This window comes from Drosophila mojavensis, unplaced genomic scaffold (genome assembly GCF_018153725.1).
Source record: "Drosophila mojavensis isolate 15081-1352.22 unplaced genomic scaffold, ASM1815372v1 contig_16, whole genome shotgun sequence".
NCBI lineage: Eukaryota > Metazoa > Arthropoda > Insecta > Diptera > Drosophilidae > Drosophila > Drosophila mojavensis.
In genome coordinates, this window is record NW_025318693.1 from 11,228,759 (window position 1) to 11,247,621 (window position 18,863).

Consider the following 18,863-nt stretch of genomic DNA (forward strand, 5'->3'; position numbering starts at 1 on the left):
TTGGCTCAAAAGCATGACTGTTTTTAACGGCAAATGGTTTAGTTGAAATCAAATGTTATTTATAAATCTATAGGGATTGTTCATATTGATAGTTGTATTTAATAAACAAATTAATGAACTATTATCTTTCAAATTGATATATAAACATTTTTATTATTATCTAATTAAAACCATAATTTTTCCAAGATAACTTATTTTGCATTCATACAAAGTTAGACTTTGAGGGGCAATAAAAAATCATGAAATTATATAAAAGTAAGCAAAAATTAGTTTTATGAATTTTTCAAACATTTGAGAATACAATCTAATACATATTTAGTTTGGATATCTAATTTAAAATGTTTAAAAATACAAGTCAATAAAATGGTAATTGTAAACTTTTGCGTATCGTACATTCAATGGCACAAACATTCTCGTTCGGCCTTCCTCCTCGATTCTCATTCAAACGGGTGACCAAAATTCATGATATTTTCCAATTAACAAAAAATAAAACGTTTCGTTTCGTTTGTTATAAAGTGAATAATACAAAATGTCTGATTCCGCAGTTGCAGTATCCGCGTCCCCCCGTGACTCCCCAAACAGCCTCGGCTGAGAAGAAGGTGGCTGCTAAAAAGCCAGCATCTGCATCCGTATCTAAGGCAAAGAAAGCAGCGGTCCCTCCAACACACCCACCAACTCAGCAGATGGTGGATGCATCGATAAAAAATCTAAAGGAACGTGGAGGCTCATCCCTCTTGGCTATTAAGAAATATATCAGTGCCACTTACAAGTGCGATGCCCAGAAGCTAGCTCCATTCATTAAGAAGTACCTGAAGAATTCGGTTGCGAGTGGAAAGTTGATCCAAACAAAAGGGAAGGGTGCATCTGGTTCATTTAAGCTGTCTGCATCTTCTAAAAAGGAGCCCAAGCCAAAGGCATCCTCTATAGAGAAGAAATCTAAGAAGGTAACTGCATCGGCAGCAGCCAAAAAGAAGAGTATATCTGCCACCAAAAAAGTTAAGGGCGCTGCTGATAAGAAGTTATCAAAGGCTGTGGTGACCAAAAAGAGTACCGACAAAAAGAAAGCAGACAAAGCGAAGGCCAAAGATGCAAAGAAAGTAGGAACCATTAAAGCAAAGCCCACAACAGCAAAGGCGGCAAAGTCGAGCGCAGCAAAGCCAAAAACACCGAAACCTAAAACTACAAGTGCTAAGCCTAAAAGGTTGTCTCGGCAGCATCACCGAAAAAAGCAGCTGCTAAGAAGCCAAAAGCAAAAGCTACGTCCGCAACAAAGAAGTAATTTCACTTCGGAATTACTCGGCCGAATTTCAAAACTATGAAATTGGTAATTAATCAAAGTCCTTTTCAGGACTACTATTACATATTTCTTAGAGAAAAATACTTTCATAAGCGTATCTATAAGCCAATGAAAAAGGAGAGCGCCAATTTAAAGATCGTAAGGTAAAACAAATAAGAAAGCTCTAGTCGAGACTGCTCGACTACGAGATCTCCTGAACCCTTCGAGCAATAAATAAATAAATATATATATATATATATATATATATATATATATATATATATATATATATATATATATATATATATATATTATTGCTACATACAACACGCATGGGCTGCAGTGTGCGCTTACTATGAGAACGATCTTCATGAAACTTTCAGATCGTGCATCAATGCAATGCGTGCACTTACCAAAGTACAAGTCTCTAGTATTTGAAATACGCCTTTTACAAAAAAAGTGGGTGAGGGGGGTGGGGGTAAACTTTATCAAAAACAGAAGTTGTACAAAATGCATACAAGTATACATTTAAAAATTGGAGACTATCTTTAAAGATGTAGGAGATATAATTTAATAACTGATTTTCGATAAGGTTTTTTTTATCGATAAAAAGAACGGGATGAGTTATTGATTGTTAGTAATAAACTTGATATCCGCGCTGTAAATACGAACATTAAACAAAAATTGAAGTCTCTAGCTCTTCTATGTTCTGAAATCGACGCGTTCAAACATACGGACAGACGGACGGACGGACCGGGCCAAATCGACTCAACTCGTCGCCCTGATCAAGTATATACTTTGTGGGTCTGCCACGCCTCCTTCTGCCTGTTACATACATATCAACAAAACCATTATACCCTGATTTCCCATTGAAAATGGGCTCAGGGTATAAAAAGACAAACAAAAATTTTTTTCTGATAAGAATATTGCTCTTCACTCAGGAAGAGAGAGTTAGATTTGATAGTTGTACGTTCTTGTTGGGCATTTTTGGTACATTTGGTACATTCATTGAAATATTTAATATTCTTTGAAAAAAGATTTGTGGCCCTGAAAAGGGCCTTTTGCTTCTTCTTTTGGATGTTCTGCATACACCGAGGTAAGATTTACTTGGAGCTAGTGTACTTGGTTACTGCCTTTGTTCCTTCACTGACAGCGTGCTTGGCCAACTCTCCGGGCAACAGAAGACGGACTGCAGTTTGGATTTCCCGACTGGTAATCGTTGAACGTTTGTTGTAGTGTGCTAAACGAGAGGCCTCAGCAGCAATACGCTCAAAAATGTCGTTCACGAAGCTGTTCATGATGCTCATTGCTTTCGACGAGATTCCAGTGTCAGGATGGACCTGCTTTAGCACTTTGTAAATATAGATGGCATAACTTTCCTTCCTCTTGCGCTTCTTCTTCTTATCATTCTTGGTAATATTCTTCTGGGCCTTACCAGCCTTTTTGGCTGCCTTTCCACTTGTTTTAGGCGGCATTACTATTATTGTATTATTCACTCAAGTTCACTTTTACTCACTTCCCAAATGTTTGACAGAAATATAGAACTTGGTTAACGTTTGTAAGATTTTTCGAACAACGTTTTCATGTTTGCGCACAGCACAACTCACCCTCTTTAGCTGAAAAAGTAGGTAGGTAAAAAAGTATAAGTTGACATTGTTCGGGTTTTGGGCATTCGATTCTTGTTTGTTGAGTGAAAAAGTGTAAGAAGAATAAAAGGAATATAATGTCTGGTCGTGGTAAAGGTGGAAAAGTGAAGGGAAAGGCAAAGTCGCGCTCAAACCGCGCTGGCCTGCAGTTTCCCGTTGGTCGTATTCATCGGCTTCTTCGCAAGGGCAACTATGCCGAGCGTGTTGGTGCCGGTGCTCCAGTTTACTTGGCGGCTGTTATGGAATATTTGGCCGCTGAAGTTTTGGAGTTGGCTGGTAATGCAGCCCGCGACAACAAGAAAACCAGAATTATCCCTCGCCATCTGCAATTGGCCATCCGCAACGATGAAGAGTTGAATAAACTCCTTTCGGGCGTCACTATTGCCCAGGGCGGTGTGTTGCCTAACATCCAAGCAGTTCTGTTGCCCAAGAAGACCGAAAAGAAGGCTTAAATTACGAATTAGTGCACATGGAAACCAAACGTCCTTTTCAGGACGACCAAAAGTACAAAAGAGATGCGATTTTTCATATATTAGTCTACAAAAATAAGAACAAGTCGGGGGCGATACCGATTGCAGAAGACTCATTCACAGCCCAAACGCTGTCAACCAGAAACAGGGCATGATCCCATTAAAATTGGAAAATCATCGATAGCTATTGCTATGATCATTGCATCATTGCATCATTGCATTAAAATTACATACAATTTTGAATTAATAATATATATTTATATCCATATATTGGATACTGGCTTCAAGCTAGCAGCAGATCAGCGCGATTTTCCTATACATGTGCACACACTCATCGTCTATTCTATGCGTACAGACAGGAGCGCGCCTTTTCTCACATTCTTAGAATTTCGATTGATTTCTGGACTTTCTAGCCGTTACTGTAGTTTTGTCTGATGACGCTCTCTTATTATGCTATTCTATTTTAGTAACTGTCTGATGAAGCAAAATAGTGGCGCGGGTGCTAAGGGCGACGCAAATTATGTTATAGTAGGGGAGGTTCAAAACCTCTTCGATGCTATTATTATTATTATTATTTTGTTTTTTTTTTTCATACATATTTCGTTTTTTATAAAATAATTATTTTGTTGGGAAGGTGCGAGCTTGAATAAATGGCACTTAATACTTTTCTTTTTCTTAGTCGAATAATTTTATAAGTTTAAATTTGTTTCTTCTTAAACAGCCCTCAAATACATATACGCAAGTACATACATATGTATGTATATATGTATATAAGTCTGCTCGCATAGCATCAAGTATTCCAGCCTTATACACGCGCTCATGTGTATGTGTGTATGTATGCACACATAAATGCGTGCTCTAGCATATTCTAAGAATCTCGCAGCGATTGATTTGTCTTTGCATTGTTTTTGAATTTCCAGCTGCTACACTGGCTTTATTTTGCTATGTGGCGTCATAACAATAATGTGATTTCGTTTTAATTATTGTTTTTTAAAACGATGCGGTGGTGCTGTAGGCAGAAGCGCCGGCCATCTTTATTTTAGATATTTTGACATGAACATGCTATTCGGCTTGGGTGCGAGTTCAAATCCCGCGGAAAACTCGTTTTTGTAAATTGCAAATTTGTTTGTTATTTTAGTTTTTTTATATTTTATCAATTTTATAAAAATGTTTCCTTCCGTGCTATCAATGCCTATTAAGCCTATTTATGTGAACAAATACATAAATAGATGGATAAATGCCGATTGCGACGCCCCTAGTGGCCGTAGACTCCTCATATTTGGCCAGTTCTTAGAACGAGCAACCGGTAACCTAAATGCAAAATTTGAATTCTTACGCTCAAAAAATGTTAACATTACAGGGTATTTTTCGATATGCCACGCCCCCAAAGAAGCTTAAAAATTATTTTTGGGGCATCGATAGAGGAGTACTGGAGTACTGGTAGCCTCCTCAACTATCTCAACTCAACTATCAAAATTTAAAGCTTCTAGCTCTTAAACTGTAGGAGATATAAACTTTTGCGGTTTGCCACGCCCCCAATGGGCGGAGATATATCTACCATAGCTCGTTGGACTTGGGTGGTCAACCCGCGTATATATACCAAATTTCAGGTCTCTAGCCGAATTCGAAAAATCACTATATCTTCAAGCCCCTAGTAGGCGTAGATATATAATTTTTTCACCCATCTTTATAGAATTAAAACATCAGCTTACGTGCCAAATTTCAGCATTCTAGGTTTATAACTTTAGGAGATAAAGTTTTGTCCGATTTGCCACGCCCTCAATGGGCGGAAAAATATCCGCCATAGCTCGTGATCTTGGGTGGTCGACGCGGACCTACAAACCAAATTTCAGCTTTCTAGCTCTGCAACAAAATAAAAATATAATTTAATAAGTAATAAGTGAGCAATTCAAAATATGCAGACATGTCACATGTGTGACTACCGTCACTGTACAGTCATTTACAGTACAGTACAGTCTCATTTATAATCATTCATGCTCAAAAGTTGGTTGCTGGTCATCGTTCGTCTGTTCTCATTTATTTCGCAGCTAGACAACTTTTATAACGGGTCTATATTAAGGACAATTATAATTGAATTTCGCATTTTTAAGCTCTTTTAATATTTTGGTGGTCCTGAAAAGGACCGATTGTTGTGAAAATAAGTTGCTTGTTATACTCGTTTTTTCTTAACCGCCAAAACCGTACAGTGTACGACCTTGCCTCTTCAATGCATAGACAACATCCATGGCTGTGACTGTCTTCCTCTTGGCATGTTCGGTATATGTGACAGCATCGCGAATAACATTTTCCAAAAGACCTTGAGAACGCCACGGGTTTCTTCATAGATTAGTCCAGAGATTCGCTTCACGCCACCACGACGAGCTAAACGACGGATAGCTGGCTTCGTGATACCCTGGATATTATCACGCAACACTTTGCGATGACGCTTTGCACCTCCTTTACCCAAGCCTTTGCCACCTTTACCACGACCAGTCATTTTTCACTTTTTATATATATATATATACGCACTTCACGAATGTCAGAAATACTATAATGCCTACGACCAGGCCCACTGCTATTTATACCGAAATATCCGAAAACTTGAGAGAGAGCACATAATGCTTGCATCCCGCTCACACACTACCCTTGCAACATTTACAACAGCCGAGTAGAGTAACACGATCACTATTTGTCGATCACGAATATGTCGATCTCTTTCTAACGCACCACCAGTTTGCTATATAAGAGTGTGGAATAATTTCGACCGATCATTGTGTTTAGAATTGTGTCAGTGTAAGGTTGAATTGAATTGAAGTGAAAAATGGCTCGTACAAAGCAGACCGCTCGGAAGTCTACTGGAGGCAAGGCTCCTCGTAAGCAGTTGGCTACTAAGGCAGCACGTAAAAGTGCGCCAGCTACTGGCGGTGTGAAAAAACCTCATCGCTATCGCCCTGGTACAGTTGCTCTGCGTGAAATTCGTCGTTACCAGAAGAGCACAGAATTGCTTATACGCAAGTTGCCGTTCCAGCGTTTAGTCCGTGAAATCGCTCAGGATTTCAAGACTGACCTTCGTTTCCAAAGCTCAGCTGTAATGGCTCTGCAGGAAGCTAGCGAAGCCTACTTGGTTGGCCTATTCGAAGATACAAATTTGTGCGCCATTCATGCCAAACGCGTCACGATCATGCCCAAGGACATTCAACTGGCCAGACGTATCCGTGGCGAGCGCGCTTAAATTGCTTCGCTATTCTCTTTTGTAGATATTACAAGCAACATCCAACAAATCGGTCCTTTTCAGGACCACAATATTTCTAACAAGGAGATTTCTATTTTCGCTTCAACTTTTTTCAATTTTTCGATTTCAGTTGATCTCAAAAATAAATCGATCGATCATAGATATAAAATGTAATATAAAGAAAGTCTTTTGTTTTTAAATAGCACAAGCACAATATAGCTTTATTTGATTTTCAAAAATTGCATTTTTATAAGGCGTTTAGTGTTACAGTGGTAAGCCAATTGCTTTTCAATTCAAATATGACATATTTCTGATTATGTGTCCTTAAAACATTTTTATATACAAGTAAAAAGTAAACTATATTAGTTTTTATATATTTTGTATAGTTTGTGCCTTGTGTTACAAGATAAAGTAATATTTTAACACTGATGTATTTCTTTGCGCAAGATAAGTGTATCTGAAATGTGATTTTGAATATGATGGTATGAAATGATTATATGTTTGAAGTAAAGAAAATAATAACATAAAATTTTCATTCTAATTTTGTAATTTATATTTATTAAAATATTTTTAATGTTAAAGGGAAGAATTCATAATTCTGAAATATTTTTTTATTACGCTGGCTTAGAAGCATGAGTGTTTTTAACGAAATGAAATCATATTTAATGTATAAATCTATAGGGTTTCTTCATATTAATAGTTGTATTTTATTAACAAATTAATGAATTATTATCTTTTAAATTGATATATAACAATTTTTATTATTAGATTTTATTTTTACGAATGATTTTTGTATTGCGTTGGCTCAAAAGCATGACTGTTTTTAACGGCAAATGGTTTAGTTGAAATCAAATGTTATTTTTGAAACTATAGGGATTGTTCATATTAATAGTTGTATTTTATTAACAAATTAATGAATTATTATCTTTTAAATTGATATATAAACATTTTTATTATTAGATTTTATTTTTACGAATGATTTTTGTATTGCGTTGGCTCAAAAGCATGACTGTTTTTTACGGCAAATGGTTTAGTTGAAATCAAATGTTATTTATAAATCTATAGGGATTGTTCATATTGATAGTTGTATTTAATAAACAAATTAATGAACTATTATCTTTCAAATTGATATATAAACATTTTTATTATTATCTAATTAAAACCATAAGTTTTCCAAGATAACTTATTTTGCATTCATACAAAGTTAGACTTTGAGGGGCAATAAAAAATCATGAAATTATATAAAAGTAAGCAAAAATTTGTTTTATGAATTTTTCAAACATTTGAGAATACAATCTAATACATATTTAGTTTGGATATCTAATTTAAAATGTTTAAAAATACAAGTCAATAAAATGGTAATTGTAAACTTTTGCGTATCGTACATTCAATGGCACAAACTTTCTCGTTCGGCCTTCCTCCTCGATTCTCATTCAAACGGGTGACCAAAATTCATGATATTTTCCAATTAACAAAAAATAAAACGTTTCGTTTCGTTTGTTATAAAGTGAATAATACAAAATGTCTGATTCCGCAGTTGCAGTATCCGCGTCCCCCGTGACTCCCCAAACAGCCTCGGCTGAGAAGAAGGTGGCTGCTAAAAAGCCAGCATCTGCATCCGTATCTAAGGCAAAGAAAGCAGCGGTCCCTCCAACACACCCACCAACTCAGCAGATGGTGGATGCATCGATAAAAAATCTAAAGGAACGTGGAGGCTCATCCCTCTTGGCTATTAAGAAATATATCAGTGCCACTTACAAGTGCGATGCCCAGAAGCTGGCTCCATTCATTAAGAAGTACCTGAAGAATTCGGTTGCGAGTGGAAAGTTGATCCAAACAAAAGGGAAGGGTGCATCTGGTTCATTTAAGCTGTCTGCATCTTCTAAAAAGGAGCCCAAGCCAAAGGCATCCCTCTATAGAGAAGAAATCTAAGAAGGTAACTGCATCGGCAGCAGCCAAAAAGAAGAGTATATCTGCCACCAAAAAGTTAAGGGCGCTGCTGATAAGAAGTTATCAAAGGCTGTGGTGACCAAAAAGAGTACCGACAAAAAGAAAGCAGACAAAGCGAAGGCCAAAGATGCAAAGAAAGTAGGAACCATTAAAGCAAAGCCCACAACAGCAAAGGCGGCAAAGTCGAGCGCAGCAAAAGCCAAAAAACACCGAAACCTAAAACTACAAGTGCTAAGCCTAAAAGGTTGTCTCGGCAGCATCACCGAAAAAAGCAGCTGCTAAGAAGCCAAAAGCAAAAGCTACGTCCGCAACAAAGAAGTAATTTCACTTCGGAATTACTCGGCCGAATTTCAAAACTATGAAATTCGCAATTAATCAAAGTCCTTTTCAGGACTACTATTACATATTTCTTAGAGAAAAAATACTTTCATAAGCGTATGTATAAGCCAATGAAAAAGGAGAGCGCCAATTTAAAGATCGTAAGGTAAAACAAGTAAGAAAGCTCTAGTCGAGACTGCTCGACTACGAGATCACCTGAACCCTTGGAGCAATAACTGTATATATATATATATATATATATATATATATATATATACAAGCAACACTCATGGGCTGCAGTGTGCGCTTACTATGAGAACGATCTTCATGAAACTTTGAGATCGTGCATCAATGCAATGCGTGCACTTACCAAAGTACAAGTCTCTAGTATTTGAAATACGCCTTTTACAAAAAAGTGGGTGAGGGGGTGGGGGGTAAACTTTATCAAAAACAGAAGTTGTACAAAATGCATACAAGTATACATTTAAAAATTGGAGACTATCTTTAAAGATGTAGGAGATATAATTTAATAACTGATTTCAGTCTTGTGCTAGCTCTCTTACTGTACGCACGTACCTAAGGATTAGCTTGTCAAAGAAAATAAAAATAAAAACAAGTCCACGATTAAAAGAACAAAACGAACTTTATCTCCAGGGGACACCGTTATGTCGCCCAAAGTAAAGCGCACTGCGCTAAAAATAGACACTGGTCAGCGACCAAACGCCAACAAAAACTACTACTCGCCGTTGCAAACACTAATACAACCAAACGACGAGATCGAAATCACTGATAATAATGAAGATGAGCTCGAGCAAATCAGTTCTAAAAACAAAGTGTATGTTCCCCCAATAACGGTCCTCAAATGCACAGTGGATCAAATTCATAATATCTGCAAACAAATTAATTGCACTAAATATTCCATCAAAAAGATTTCAATTGGAATCAAGCTCCACTGCGTCGATATAAATGACCATAAAGCCGCGTGCAGTGTAATGCATGGAAAATTTGAATATTTCTCCTACGCCGATAAAAATGACAGGCCATACAAAGCACTGCTGTTGGGGCTAGATAAAATGGATCCCTCTTCATTAAAAAATGAGCTTATCGGTCTTGGTCTAAACTGTCTAGATGTTAAACTGGTTCAGCGAAAAAGACCAAACAACACTGTCCTAATTCTATACGTGGTCTTCTTCACCAAAAAATCCATCACACTCAATGAGCTTAGAAAAAACCACTCAGTTATCAACTATGTAAGAGTGAAGTGGGAGTATCAAAAGAAATCCAGTCACCAAATAACTCAATGCTACAACTGCCAAATGTTTGGTCATGGCTCAAACCGCTGCGCCGTGAAGTCGTATTGCTCTAACTGCGCTGGACCTCACAAAACCGCTGAATGTCCGGATGGATCTACTGTTAAATGTGCCAACTGTAATGGTTCACATAAATCCAACGACGCTAACTGCCCTAGTAGGATTAGTTACCTAAATCTAAGATCTCAATATCGGTCGCATCAAGTAAGACCCAATCGTACTAATATTTCTTTGCCACCACAGCTTGATTACTCCAATGCGTTCCCTAATACGCTAAGTAAATCAAATTTTCATTCAAGCGCCAGATGGGTTAACCATAATGGCAATCACACTCCTAATGTCAACAAGGATCTTTTCTCTTTGGAGGAGATCAAGTCCCTTACATTTGAGCTTATAAAAAACTTAAGAAACTGCAAGACCAAGGCAGACCAATTCGAATTAATAACATCATTGGCATGCAAGTTCGTACATAATGTTTGATCATCTCTCAATTATAACTTGGAACGCTAGAGGCGTTAAAAATAAGAAAGATGAGCTTTTTGCTTTCTTAAATAGAGAAAATGTAGATATCTGTCTACTAACTGAATCCTGGCTTAACAGCTCATTATCAATTAAAAACAATAATTACTTTTGTTACAGATGTGACAGATCTAGTAGAAGAGGAGGAGGGGGTTGCCATTATTATTAAAAAATCTATTCGCCATACCCTGCTTCCCCTCCCTAACACAAATTTAATCGAATCTATTGGCATAAATATTACCATTAACGGAACTACCTGCACTTCACTGTTTTGCTGTTATTTTGGTGGTGGTCGAGCGGACCCCCTTCAAAAACAAATCTTTACAAATGATTTGCGACTATTAACCCGCACTCCTGGAAACTTAGTGTTAGGGAGGAGATTTTAATAGCCGACACAGGCTCTGGGGCTGTAACCGAGCAAATGTCTGGGGATCATTGCTGTACAACTTCTCATTATCTCGTGGACTTACAGTTCATTTCCCTAATGAACACTCTTATGTACCAGCGAGTGCTAGATATCAATCGTCTACGCTAGACTTATTTGTTTCAAACAACTGTCAACTGTTATCCAATACTATAGCAATAAATGATCTAGGCTCGGATCATCTCCCTGTCCAAACAATACTGCACTCAAATTACACTAAAGTTAAAAAAATTCTTCTATGATATCAAAAACGCAAACTGGACTGTGTTTGGTAGAACAATCAACCGACTATTACCAGACTGCGACTCCTTCCCCGCTAGTTCGCAGGACGACATAGACAATTTAATAAATTTGTTTAGCTTAGTGATCGTTGCAGCTAAAGAGCACAGTATTCCTAAAAGAGAAATCAAATCTTCTCCCAAAGCTCTACCTCCTAATATAATCTCTCTAATAAAACTTAGAAACAGGCACCGTCGAAATTGGTTGAGACGCAGAAATATATGTGATCTGACTCTAGTTAGATGGTTCAGCCAACTAGTTAATATTGAATTATCCAAACTCAGAAACGAGAACTGGAATAATCTCTTATCCTCGCTAAAAAAAATTCTTCCCCCTTTTGGAAGCTTTCAAAAGTCATCAAGAAGAAATACAGTGGAATACCCACACTCACACACAATCAGCAAAATTTCGTAAGTGCCGATAAGAAAGTCGAACTATTAGCATCATTGTTCGCCTTGAACCATTCGCACTCAGCTAACCTCGGTGATCCATCCACTAGCTCTGAGGTCAACAGTTTCACGGGGTTATTGGACTCCCTGCCTGTTGACCACGACGAATCATACCTGACAAATGTCCATGAGGTATCTTCGATTTTAAAAGAGCTTAAATCCAAGAAGACTCCAGGTCTGGATAACATTGAAAATGTGTGCCTAAAAGCCCTCCCTCGTAAAGGAGTCAAATTTCTTTCATTCCTTATTAATGAGTGCCTACGCCTCGGATATTTTCCACATAAATGGAAGATCTCTAAAGTCATTCCCATCTTAAAGGCAAACAAGCCTCCTGAATGCCCTACATCATATAGACCAATAAGTCTGCTTTCATCAGTCAGTAAAATCCTAGAGAAAGTCATTAAGAAAAGATTAGTTGACTTTACTGAAAGTAATAATGTCCTTTCGCCTCTTCAGTATGGCTTCCGTCGTGAACACAATACCATTCAACCTCTGGGTAGAATTAAAAAAATTGTCAAGGCCAATTTTAGTAGTTCCAAATCTACGGGTATGGTCTTGCTAGACATTAAAGCGGCCTTTGACTCTGTATGGCATGAAGGACTTGTGTACAAAATGAACCTCTTACATTTCCCATTGCAGATTATTAAAATAATACGCAGTTTCTTGAAAGACAGATTCTTTACAGTGTACATAGGCGATGCTCATTCACGTGCAAGTTATATTCCTGCAGGTTGCCCGCAAGGATCCTGCCTCTCCCCAATATTATATAATATCTATACATCCGACTTCCCTGCTTTAAGTGGATGCACGGCATCCATTTTCGCTGATGATACGGCAATCCTTTGCTCTGGTAAACTGGCAACCGATATCTCAGATTCTCTCCAAGCAGCCTTTAACGTTCTAGTTGCGTACTTTACTAAGTGGAAAATTCTTATAAATCCGGAAAAAACCCAAGCAATATACTTTACAAGAAATAGGAAAAATAATTATATTCCTCTACATCCTATTAATCTAAGCCAAGTAGACATTAACTGGGAGAACAATGTTAAATATCTTGGTGTCTTGTTAGACAAAAAATTAACTTTTTCTGATCACGTCCAATTTATTATTAAAAAAACAAATATATTAATTAAAGTGTTATATCCATTCATAAATAGGAACTCTCGACTAAGTTTAGAAAATAAAATGTACCTATTTAGATCAATTTTCCAGTCCACAATTTTTTACGGGGCTCCGGTTTGGGCTGATATAGCTAAGACTCATATCTGTAAAATCCAAGTCTTGCAAAACAAAATATTAAAAAGAATATTTAATCTCCCGTGGCATTACCCTACTGCGGAGCTACACTATATTGCCAGAGTCGAACTAGCGTCAGATAGATTGACTAAGTTGCACACAAATTTTGTAACCCGTTGTAGTTATTCATCTTACCTACATTTACAAAACAGTAATGAACCCTTATAAGCAATAAGCAATTAGTCTTAATTTTAATTTTAAGTTTTTAGTCTTTAAGTCAATTTACGAGGTTTTTGTTTATACTTTTCCTTCAAAAATAATGTTTCTAAATGTAATTAAATTTCCTGAACAAATAATATTAACATTTAAGCAGAAAAGGTTTATGGCCTGTACTCTTAACTTTCACATGTAAATCACTCACACTTGTGTAAATACTGATATAAAATAAAGTGTTCCTTATAAATAAATAAATAAATAAATAACTGATTTTCGATAAGGTTTTTTTTATCGATAAAAAGAACGGGATGAGTTATTGATTGTTAGTAATAAACTTGATATCCGCGCTGTAAATACGAACATTAAACAAAAATTGAAGTCTCTAGCTCTTCTATGTTCTGAAATCGACGCGTTCAAACATACGGACAGACGGACGGACGGACCGGGCCAAATCGACTCAACTCGTCGCCCTGATCAAGAATATATATACTTTGTGGGTCTGCCACGCCTCCTTCTGCCTGTTACATACATATCAACAAAACCATTATACCCTGATTTCCCATTGAAAATGGGCTCAGGGTATAAAAAGACAAACAAAAATTTTTTTCTGATAAGAATATTGCTCTTCACTCAGGAAGAGAGAGTTAGATTTGATAGTTGTACGTTCTTGTTGGGCATTTTTGGTACATTTGGTACATTCATTGAAATATTTAATATTCTTTGAAAAAAGATTTGTGGCCCTGAAAAGGGCCTTTTGCTTCTTCTTTTGGATGTTCTGCATACACCGAGGTAAGATTTACTTGGAGCTAGTGTACTTGGTTACTGCCTTTGTTCCTTCACTGACAGCGTGCTTGGCCAACTCTCCGGGCAACAGAAGACGGACTGCAGTTTGGATTTCCCGACTGGTAATCGTTGAACGTTTGTTGTAGTGTGCTAAACGAGAGGCCTCAGCAGCAATACGCTCAAAAATGTCGTTCACGAAGCTGTTCATGATGCTCATTGCTTTCGACGAGATTCCAGTGTCAGGATGGACCTGCTTTAGCACTTTGTAAATATAGATGGCATAACTTTCCTTCCTCTTGCGCTTCTTCTTCTTATCATTCTTGGTAATATTCTTCTGGGCCTTACCAGCCTTTTTGGCTGCCTTTCCACTTGTTTTAGGCGGCATTACTATTATTGTATTATTCACTCAAGTTCACTTTTACTCACTTCCCAAATGTTTGACAGAAATATAGAACTTGGTTAACGTTTGTAAGATTTTTCGAACAACGTTTTCATGTTTGCGCACAGCACAACTCACCCTCTTTAGCTGAAAAAGTAGGTAGGTAAAAAAGTATAAGTTGACATTGTTCGGGTTTTGGGCATTCGATTCTTGTTTGTTGAGTGAAAAAGTGTAAGAAGAATAAAAGGAATATAATGTCTGGTCGCGGTAAAGGTGGAAAAGTGAAGGGAAAGGCAAAGTCGCGCTCAAACCGCGCTGGCCTGCAGTTTCCCGTTGGTCGTATTCATCGGCTTCTTCGCAAGGGCAACTATGCCGAGCGTGTTGGTGCCGGTGCTCCAGTTTACTTGGCGGCTGTTATGGAATATTTGGCCGCTGAAGTTTTGGAGTTGGCTGGTAATGCAGCCCGCGACAACAAGAAAACCAGAATTATCCCTCGCCATCTGCAATTGGCCATCCGCAACGATGAAGAGTTGAATAAACTCCTTTCGGGCGTCACTATTGCCCAGGGCGGTGTGTTGCCTAACATCCAAGCAGTTCTGTTGCCCAAGAAGACCGAAAAGAAGGCTTAAATTACGAATTAGTGCACATGGAAACCAAACGTCCTTTTCAGGACGACCAAAAGTACAAAAGAGATGCGATTTTTCATATATTAGTCTACAAAAATAAGAACAAGTCGGGGGCGATACCGATTGCAGAAGACTCATTCACAGCCCAAACGCTGTCAACCAGAAACAGGGCATGATCCCATTAAAATTGGAAAATCATCGATAGCTATTGCTATGATCATTGCATCATTGCATCATTGCATTAAAATTACATACAATTTTGAATTAATAATATATATTTATATCCATATATTGGATACTGGCTTCAAGCTAGCAGCAGATCAGCGCGATTTTCCTATACATGTGCACACACTCATCGTCTATTCTATGCGTACAGACAGGAGCGCGCCTTTTCTCACATTCTTAGAATTTCGATTGATTTCTGGACTTTCTAGCCGTTACTGTAGTTTTGTCTGATGACGCTCTCTTATTATGCTATTCTATTTTAGTAACTGTCTGATGAAGCAAAATAGTGGCGCGGGTGCTAAGGGCGACGCAAATTATGTTATAGTAGGGGAGGTTCAAAACCTCTTCGATGCTATTATTATTATTATTATTTTTTTTTTTTTTCATACATATTTCGTTTTTTATAAAATAATTATTTTGTTGGGAAGGTGCGAGCTTGAATAAATGGCACTTAATACTTTTCTTTTTCTTAGTCGAATAATTTTATAAGTTTAAATTTGTTTCTTCTTAAACAGCCCTCAAATACATATACGCAAGTACATACATATGTATGTATATATGTATATAAGTCTGCTCGCATAGCATCAAGTATTCCAGCCTTATACACGCGCTCATGTGTATGTGTGTATGTATGCACACATAAATGCGTGCTCTAGCATATTCTAAGAATCTCGCAGCGATTGATTTGTCTTTGCATTGTTTTTGAATTTCCAGCTGCTACACTGGCTTTATTTTGCTATGTGGCGTCATAACAATAATGTGATTTCGTTTTAATTATTGTTTTTTAAAACGATGCGGTGGTGCTGTAGGCAGAAGCGCCGGCCATCTTTATTTTAGATATTTTGACATGAACATGCTATTCGGCTTGGGTGCGAGTTCAAATCCCGCGGAAAACTCGTTTTTGTAAATTGCAAATTTGTTTGTTATTTTAGTTTTTTTATATTTTATCAATTTTATAAAAATGTTTCCTTCCGTGCTATCAATGCCTATTAAGCCTATTTATGTGAACAAATACATAAATAGATGGCTGACGCATATAAATGCCGCAATATGGGCACAATAAATGCCGATTGCGACGCCCCTAGTGGCCGTAGACTCCTCATATTTGGCCAGTTCTTAGAACGAGCAACCGGTAACCTAAATGCAAAATTTGAATTCTTACGCTCAAAAAATGTTAACATTACAGGGTATTTTTCGATATGCCACGCCCCCAAAGAAGCTTAAAAATTATTTTTGGGGCATCGATAGAGGAGTACTGGAGTACTGGTAGCCTCCTCAACTATCTCAACTCAACTATCAAAATTTAAAGCTTCTAGCTCTTAAACTGTAGGAGATATAAACTTTTGCGGTTTGCCACGCCCCCAATGGGCGGAGATATATCTACCATAGCTCGTTGGACTTGGGTGGTCAACCCGCGTATATATACCAAATTTCAGGTCTCTAGCCGAATTCGAAAAATCACTATATCTTCAAGCCCCTAGTAGGCGTAGATATATAATTTTTTCACCCATCTTTATAGAATTAAAACATCAGCTTACGTGCCAAATTTCAGCATTCTAGGTTTATAACTTTAGGAGATAAAGTTTTGTCCGATTTGCCACGCCCTCAATGGGCGGAAAAATATCCGCCATAGCTCGTGATCTTGGGTGGTCGACGCGGACCTACAAACCAAATTTCAGCTTTCTAGCTCTGCAACAAAATAAAAATATAATTTAATAAGTAATAAGTGAGCAATTCAAAATATGCAGACATGTCACATGTGTGACTACCGTCACTGTACAGTCATTTACAGTACAGTACAGTCTCATTTATAATCATTCATGCTCAAAAGTTGGTTGCTGGTCATCGTTCGTCTGTTCTCATTTATTTCGCAGCTAGACAACTTTTATAACGGGTCTATATTAAGGACAATTATAATTGAATTTCGCATTTTTAAGCTCTTTTAATATTTTGGTGGTCCTGAAAAGGACCGATTGTTGTGAAAATAAGTTGCTTGTTATACTCGTTTTTTCTTAACCGCCAAAACCGTACAGTGTACGACCTTGCCTCTTCAATGCATAGACAACATCCATGGCTGTGACTGTCTTCCTCTTGGCATGTTCGGTATATGTGACAGCATCGCGAATAACATTTTCCAAAAAGACCTTGAGAACGCCACGGGTTTCTTCATAGATTAGTCCAGAGATTCGCTTCACGCCACCACGACGAGCTAAACGACGGATAGCTGGCTTCGTGATACCCTGGATATTATCACGCAACACTTTGCGATGACGCTTTGCACCTCCTTTACCCAAGCCTTTGCCACCTTTACCACGACCAGTCATTTTTCACTTTTATGTATATATATATACGCACTTCACGAATGTCAGAAATACAATAATGCCTACGATCAGGCCCACTGCTATTTATACCGAAATATCCGAAAACTTGAGAGAGCACATAATGCTTGCATCCCGCTCACACACTACCCTTGCAACATTTACAACAGCCGAGTAGAGTAACACGATCACTATTTGTCGATCACGAATATGTCGATCTCTTTCTAACGCACCACCAGTTTGCTATATAAGAGTGTGGAATAATTTCGACCGATCATTGTGTTTAGAATTGTGTCAGTGTAAGGTTGAATTGAATTGAAGTGAAAAATGGCTCGTACAAAGCAGACCGCTCGGAAGTCTACTGGAGGCAAGGCTCCTCGTAAGCAGTTGGCTACTAAGGCAGCACGTAAAAGTGCGCCAGCTACTGGCGGTGTGAAAAAACCTCATCGCTATCGCCCTGGTACAGTTGCTCTGCGTGAAATTCGTCGTTACCAGAAGAGCACAGAATTGCTTATACGCAAGTTGCCGTTCCAGCGTTTAGTCCGTGAAATCGCTCAGGATTTCAAGACTGACCTTCGTTTCCAAAGCTCAGCTGTAATGGCTCTGCAGGAAGCTAGCGAAGCCTACTTGGTTGGCCTATTCGAAGATACAAATTTGTGCGCCATTCATGCCAAACGCGTCACGATCATGCCCAAGGACATTCAACTGGCCAGACGTATCCGTGGCGAGCGCGCTTAAATTGCTTCGCTATTCTCTTTTGTAGATATTACAAGCAACATCCAACAAATCGGTCCTTTTCAGGACCACAATATTTCTAACAAGGAGATTTCTATTTTCGCTTCAACTTTTTTCAATTTTTCGATTTCAGTTGATCTCAAAAATAAATCGATCGATCATAGATATAAAATGTAATATAAAGAAAGTCTTTTGTTTTTAAATAGCACAATATAGCTTTATTTGATTTTCAAAAATTGCATTTTTATAAGGCGTTTAGTGTTACAGTGGTAAGCCAATTGCTTTTCAATTCAAATATGACATATTTCTGATTATGTGTCCTTAAAACATTTTTATATACAAGTAAAAAGTAAACTATATTAGTTTTTATATATTTTGTATAGTTTGTGCCTTGTGTTACAAGATAAAGTAATATTTTAACACTGATGTATTTCTTTGCGCAAGATAAGTGTATCTGAAATGTGATTTTGAA

At 37.7% G+C, this 18,863-nt stretch overlaps 8 protein-coding genes and 1 pseudogene across 8 annotated transcripts; 5 read left to right on the forward strand and 4 right to left on the reverse strand.

The window, feature by feature from the left end:
• Window positions 1–487: 487 nt before the first annotated feature.
• On the forward strand, window positions 488–1,348 carry LOC26528671 (histone H1). Its single transcript, XM_015166560.3, is given in 3 exon segments — window positions 488–562; window positions 564–1,194; window positions 1,197–1,348. Coding segments are annotated over 3 exon segments (747 nt in total). The 5' UTR covers window positions 488–529; the 3' UTR covers window positions 1,280–1,348.
• A 966-nt stretch (window positions 1,349–2,314) lies between these two features.
• LOC122756828 (histone H2B) lies at window positions 2,315–2,816 on the reverse strand. Its single transcript, XM_044007426.1, has one exon. The coding sequence runs from the start codon at window positions 2,749–2,751 to the stop codon at window positions 2,380–2,382; it is 372 nt and encodes a 123-aa protein (XP_043863361.1). The 5' UTR covers window positions 2,752–2,816; the 3' UTR covers window positions 2,315–2,379.
• A 156-nt stretch (window positions 2,817–2,972) lies between these two features.
• Window positions 2,973–3,415, forward strand: LOC122756827 (histone H2A). Its single transcript, XM_044007425.1, has one exon. The coding sequence runs from the start codon at window positions 3,000–3,002 to the stop codon at window positions 3,372–3,374; it is 375 nt and encodes a 124-aa protein (XP_043863360.1). The 5' UTR covers window positions 2,973–2,999; the 3' UTR covers window positions 3,375–3,415.
• Window positions 3,416–5,523: 2,108 nt separating this feature from the next.
• Window positions 5,524–5,917, reverse strand: LOC122756849 (annotated as a pseudogene).
• A 239-nt stretch (window positions 5,918–6,156) lies between these two features.
• LOC6572673 lies at window positions 6,157–18,465 on the forward strand. The gene is given in 4 exon segments (XM_044007331.1): window positions 6,157–6,613; window positions 8,162–8,443; window positions 14,761–15,080; window positions 17,978–18,465. Coding segments are annotated over 4 exon segments (1,419 nt in total). The 5' UTR covers window positions 6,157–6,213; the 3' UTR covers window positions 18,395–18,465.
• Window positions 8,091–8,965, forward strand: LOC26528340 (histone H1). Its single transcript, XM_015166559.3, is given in 5 exon segments — window positions 8,091–8,535; window positions 8,537–8,609; window positions 8,612–8,772; window positions 8,775–8,811; window positions 8,814–8,965. Coding segments are annotated over 5 exon segments (744 nt in total). The 5' UTR covers window positions 8,091–8,145; the 3' UTR covers window positions 8,897–8,965.
• Window positions 14,057–14,558, reverse strand: LOC6572672 (histone H2B). Its single transcript, XM_001998742.4, has one exon. The coding sequence runs from the start codon at window positions 14,491–14,493 to the stop codon at window positions 14,122–14,124; it is 372 nt and encodes a 123-aa protein (XP_001998778.1). The 5' UTR covers window positions 14,494–14,558; the 3' UTR covers window positions 14,057–14,121.
• On the forward strand, window positions 14,703–15,157 carry LOC6572671 (histone H2A). The gene has a single exon (XM_001998741.4). The coding sequence runs from the start codon at window positions 14,742–14,744 to the stop codon at window positions 15,114–15,116; it is 375 nt and encodes a 124-aa protein (XP_001998777.1). The 5' UTR covers window positions 14,703–14,741; the 3' UTR covers window positions 15,117–15,157.
• LOC6572678 (histone H4) lies at window positions 17,296–17,685 on the reverse strand. The gene has a single exon (XM_001998748.4). The coding sequence runs from the start codon at window positions 17,660–17,662 to the stop codon at window positions 17,351–17,353; it is 312 nt and encodes a 103-aa protein (XP_001998784.1). The 5' UTR covers window positions 17,663–17,685; the 3' UTR covers window positions 17,296–17,350.
• Window positions 18,466–18,863: the final 398 nt, after the last annotated feature.